This window comes from Octodon degus, unplaced genomic scaffold (assembly GCF_000260255.1).
Source record: "Octodon degus isolate 3935 unplaced genomic scaffold, OctDeg1.0 scaffold00084, whole genome shotgun sequence".
NCBI lineage: Eukaryota > Metazoa > Chordata > Mammalia > Rodentia > Octodontidae > Octodon > Octodon degus.
The window spans coordinates 11435181-11440653 of record NW_004524660.1 but is presented as its reverse complement, the minus strand read 5'-3'; the positions used below and the strand labels follow the sequence as shown (position 1 = coordinate 11440653).

Genomic DNA, 5473 nt, shown 5'->3' with positions numbered 1-5473 from the left:
AACCAGGTGAGGAGAAGAGAGGGGAGAGGAACCTAGCGAGGGGGAGGGAGGGGAGAGAAAGGGGAAGGGGAGAGAATACAGAAGGAAAGCAAAGGAAATAAGCTTTTATAACAAGGGAAGGAAAGAAAGGTTGAAGGGAGGGGAATGGGAGAAAAGAATCAAGCTGTTTTGTACAGGTATAAATTCCCTACGATGAATATGATCATTATGTATATCAAAAGTGCACCAATAAAATTCATTTAAAAATAAATTTCTTGGTCTCTGATTTTTTTCTTCAAAGGTTGTCAGAAAAATTGCATAAAACCCTTTTACCATCTTTAGCAAGTATTTGGATAATTTTTTTTCTTTAACAGTAGATACATTTAACAGGTGAAATTCAGGGGCTTAGAACCAAGTTATGATTCCTGGTCACTGTCTAAAAATGCAAAAGTACTTTTAAGAGTCAAAATTGTCATAACTACAATAAACTTAATGCATTTCCTAAGACTAGCTTTATAAAGATAAGAGAAAAGAAAGCGAGAGGACCGATCCAGGGAAGCGTAAGACGCAAAGTGACTGTGAGGCTTACTGGGTCAGGTCAGGGCGCAAACACCACTCAACATTTATCAGCAACACGACCTTTGACAAGTTACCAGGCCAGTCCCTCAGGTTTCTATCCTTTAAAATGAAGAAATTGGGTCAGCAGAGAGCTCAGTGGAGAGCCGGTGAGATAGCTCAGCGGACTAAGCGCCTGCTTTGGCAAGCACAGGGACCGAGTTTCGATCCCCTGTACTGCATGCTGTACCACCCGTTGGGCCCACTGAGTGGGAGACTGAGCCCAGGCGTGGTGACACACGCCTGTAACCCCAGCACTGGGGAGGCTGAAAATAGGAGGGTCACTATGAGTCCGAGCTGCATAGTGAGACCCTGAAAATAAAAATAAAATAGAATGGAGAAATTAACAGCACCTTTGTGTCACAGAAACCGCTCTTTCCCCACTGGTGTTTGTTGCTCCTCTTCCTCCTCAATAATCCTCCTCAATAATAGGTCACCTAAATTAGTGAAATTTGCCGAGGCGACATTAGCAGAAGAAGCACGTGCAGCTCCCTGGAGGGGCGGCTCTGGGCTAGCAGCAAGCGCGAGTGATGGCTACGGCCATGTCTAGGCACCTGGGGCTCTCCAGACAGACATACAATAGCTACTCGACTCACATGCAGATACTTGTAGAGATCTGTTGTGACTCATCACCTAGGCAATTCAATTGAGCTCAGTGTCTTTAAATATATTTTGAATTTTAATAAATAAAGTATGTCAAATTCAATAATGGTGCCCTTCATGATGACCAGATTATGAATTCTTACTAATTCAAAGTAGTAAATGCGCAATGGCATACTTCTGCTGAAACTGCTTCTCTCGCTTCAGGTCTTCACTGAGTTTCTCTAGTCTTTTTTCCCAAACTTCCTTCACAGCACGGACAGCCCCAGTACAAACCACATTTTCTGCCATGGCTTCTCTACATTGTCACAGCACCATCACCTTCTTTAGGTTCTAAGCAGCCGAGTCACAGGTTTCATTCCAGAGAGGACCTAATTGTACCAGAGAAAAAAAAGCGATGCATTTCACTATGTTCCTTCAGTTCCATGAGCCATAATAGCTAATATTCATCGAACGTTCTCTATGTCTCCAAAACTATTTTAAATACATTTTTTTCTGAGGGGGTGGTCTCACTGTGTTGTCCAGGCTGGTCTTCACTCCTAGCTGCAAGTTGTTGTCCCACCTCTGCCTCCCCTCTGCTGGGGCAGCAGGAGCAGGCCACCGTATCCAAATGATAACTGCTTTAAAAGATACCACCTTTAGCAGAACGTGGTGAAATATGCCTGTAGTCCCAGACCTCTGGGAGGCTAGGGCAGGAGAGTCACAAATTTGAGCCCAGCCTGGGCCACTTAGCAAGATCCTGTCTCAAAATTTTAAGAAATAAAAATAAAAAAGGGCTGGGACCTGTGAAAGTAGCTCAGTGTGAAGCTCTGAGTTCCACCTCCAGTGCTCTGCCCCCACTACACAAAAAAATATAATTTTCAATAGTGCTTAAACAAGGGCCAGCCAAATAGCTCAGTGGATTAAAACATCTACTTAGGCAGATGCAAGGGCCAGAGGTTCAATCCCAGGCCTGCAAGTGCTGGCCCCGCCCCCAGGGCACCCCGAGATGGCAGATGAGACTGGGTGTGGTGGCATGCACCTATAATCCTAGCTCTTGGGAGGCTAAACACAGGCCGATCACCACATTCTGATCTACGTAGTGAAAGCCTGTAGACCCTGTAGACTCTGTACTAAAATACTAAATAAATAAACAAATCAGTTGTTTATGAATAAAAAGACTATGGAAGCTCTCTGCATAGAAAACTAAAAAATAGGGTGAAATTAAAGAATTAAAGAATTGAACCTAAAAAATGTAGTTATATATATACAATAGTTATTAATTGGAAAATTCACACTGTAAGATTGTCACTTATCCCCATACTGAAATACAATCAGTCTCAACAAAAACTCCATTTAGAAGGTCAATTAAGACTCAGAACATATGAGAACTTGTACTGTTGCGTCATGTAACTCGGTAGTGTCCCAAATTTTCTGATCAAGGAGATTATGGGGCCAAAGAGGAAAGTGATAGATGATGTAGAGTGTGCCTAAGGAGAGTCACATGGGGAGAAAACATTCTCTCAGGCTTTCACAGAGAGCACATTCGCCAAGCAATGGCTGTGACTCATCCACATGGCTGACACTGACAAAGGTTCTACAATCTGAGGTACAGGATCTCAGGATAAATCCTGAGGGGATTTTCACTGACCTTCTCAGACCCAAAAGCTACAACTCTTATTGTTGTCCTGCTTTACCTTGGTCTTAACCATCCAGCAGAAAAGTATAAAAACAAAGTATAAGAAGTAAAGCCATGGTGTTATGTTGAGCTGTAGGGGACTCAGGTCAACAATTTCTGAGATTGCCAATCAAGCAGAAGACCCAATACTATTATGGACTACTGAACTCTTTTAGAATATTTTGCTGAGTTTACACACCTATAATATTCAAAGAACGGAGCTTAACAAAAAAAGGGGATACAGATGAATGTCCATTTTGTATCTGTGTATTCAAAGTGGTTAGGATAGATATATAGTTACATTCTCTTAATGAATAGAGGGATTTGTTCTAATAGTGTTTGTAAATAGGATATTATGTCTGCATCTTGTACAGCAATTAACCACTAGGAAGAATGTATGCACTGTGTTAATTATTGGAACTGTCCTACCAATTTGATTTGAAACTGTCTCATTGCTATTTGTTTCTCAATAAAACTATGGGGAAAAAAAGAATATTTAACAAATAAAATCAAGACATAAAGTATTTTTCCACATTATTCTTAAAATATATTTAAGTAAATAAAATTAAACTATTGAAGAACTTCTTAAAATAAATTAGCTAAAACATAGCTACAAAACTAAAGAGAAGACAGACTTATTCACTCAAAACTTATTCTTTAAAAGTGACTAGTATGCATAATGTCTACATACTGTGGATTATGTAAGAAAACTATATGAATGTTAAAAAAAAAAAAAGCCCTCCATTTAGAGACAGAAAGGGCAGTATGGCCATCAGGTTCCATTATTTAATGACAATTCCAAGGATACAAAGTAACCAAACCACACTTGCTAAGGAAATCTAGTGCGGGAGGATCTATTCTGCTGGTGTCGCTCTCAAAGCTATCCTGACAGGGTTTTATGGTGCAGCAGACGAGCAGATCAATGAGGTTGAAAAAGGAGCTCAGAAATAGAGCCATGTACCCATGAGCTCTGCAGAACACTGAAACGGTTTTTTAAAGAATTATGCTAAGATAGTTGATAGATATATGCGTATGTGACCAAACTCAGTGCTAGGTGGAGTCCAGATCACCAGTGAAAGTAGAAAACAACTTCGGGGGAAGTCATAAAAGACTTCCACTTCCTGAAAAGGAGCACTTTCCCCATGAAACCCAGGGCCCACGTGTGCTATACAGGTGTGCTACTGCTGGCTACACCCCAGCCAAGGGACACTTTTTTTTTTTTGGCAGCACTTGGTATTGAACCCATGTCTTTACACACTGAGCTATAACCCCACCTTTTAAATCTGTTTATTTTGAGACAGGGTCTCAGTAAGACATGAAGTGACCTCCAGCCTGGACTCAAGTGTGTGATCCTCTTACCTCAGACTTCCAGAATTTAGGGATTATAGCCACACATCATCATGTCCAACTCCAGGGACATTTCTTTTCCTTATTCTTAAATTTGTTTACACATCTTAAAATGTAATAAAAGGCATATCCATAAGGACCACCCTAATAAATGTGACTAAATTAATTAAGAACTTTACTAAGACATATCATTTAGAGAATAGATATCATGTAATAGAGGAAGATGATGACAGCATATATAACCATAATAACACCTAAAAAGAAATCAACATTGAAAGACATTTGTTTTGTTTTCTTAAACAAGGTTCATTTTATAGTTCAGGCTGGCCTTGAACCGCCTGTGTAGCCCAGGCTCCTTTTAACTTGCTTTAATCCTCCTGCCTCAGCCTCCCAAGTGGTTGGGAGTATGCACCACCACTCTCAGCAAAAGAAACTTTTAAAAAGGATGAAGGGTTTTGGATATAAATGCCACGGGACAGCAAAGCCTGAGTAACCATGAGACTCTGGGTTTCTAGCCAGCACCAAAACAAAGCAGAATAAAATAAAAACAAAAAATTGAACAATTTTGAAAATATGGAATCCAAATGACAAAAAAAAAACCCAGAAGTTTTACCCAACTTTATAAATATGTTGGTTGACTACACCAAATATTCATGGTTTTTTTTGGGGGGGGAAGGGTCTACAGGGTGTTCAGGATGTCACTACTAGATCAGACTCATAGTGATCTGCCTGTTTACAGCCTCCCAAGAGCTGGGATTACAGGCGCGTGCCACCACGCCCAGTCTCAGCATGCCCTGGGGGCAGGGCCGGCAGGGCCCCTGCGCCTGCCTGCAGGCACTTTAATAATTCATGAAAAACTGAATTACAAACATTCTCATATTCTGTTGGTGTATTGGTGGAGTTGTAAATTAGTATAACTATTTTAGAATAAAGTTCTTATCAATCTGATGTTAAAGATATGCAAAGCTTACAACCCAGCAGTTGGAAGACACCTAACAGGGAAGGGTGTATCTCACTAGGAAAAACATGAACAAGAATGTTCCCAGAAATGTCTTTCAAAATAAAAAAAAAAAAAAAAAAGAGAGAAAATATAAAAAGATGTCTTTGGAATTTTACGTCCCACTACTTTCCTTACTCAGTTGGCAGATCCAGGTTGTAAGGCTAACTCAGCCGGCCGGCCCCGTCGTACTCTGGGTGGCTCGTCTCCCAACCGGTCCGCCGCTATATGCTGACAGACTCACCCACTCGCTCGCTCTTTCTTTCTTTCCTTCTTTC

The 5473-nt window shown here is 40.8% G+C and overlaps 1 protein-coding gene across 3 annotated transcripts in view; it reads right to left on the bottom strand.

Annotated features, from left to right (window-relative positions):
- The window catches only part of Lrrc39 (leucine rich repeat containing 39), a 63216-nt gene that overhangs the window by 21989 nt on the left and 35754 nt on the right, over window positions 1-5473 (bottom strand). For 2 of the 3 annotated variants that reach the window (XM_023721749.1, XM_004636975.3), the window contains exon 2: window positions 1373-1565. In XM_023721749.1, the coding sequence (XP_023577517.1) occupies window positions 1373-1485 (113 nt within the window). In that variant the 5' untranslated portion in view covers window positions 1486-1565. The remainder of the gene's footprint in view (window positions 1-1372; window positions 1566-5473) is intronic. The other variant, XM_023721748.1, reaches the window with a different exon arrangement.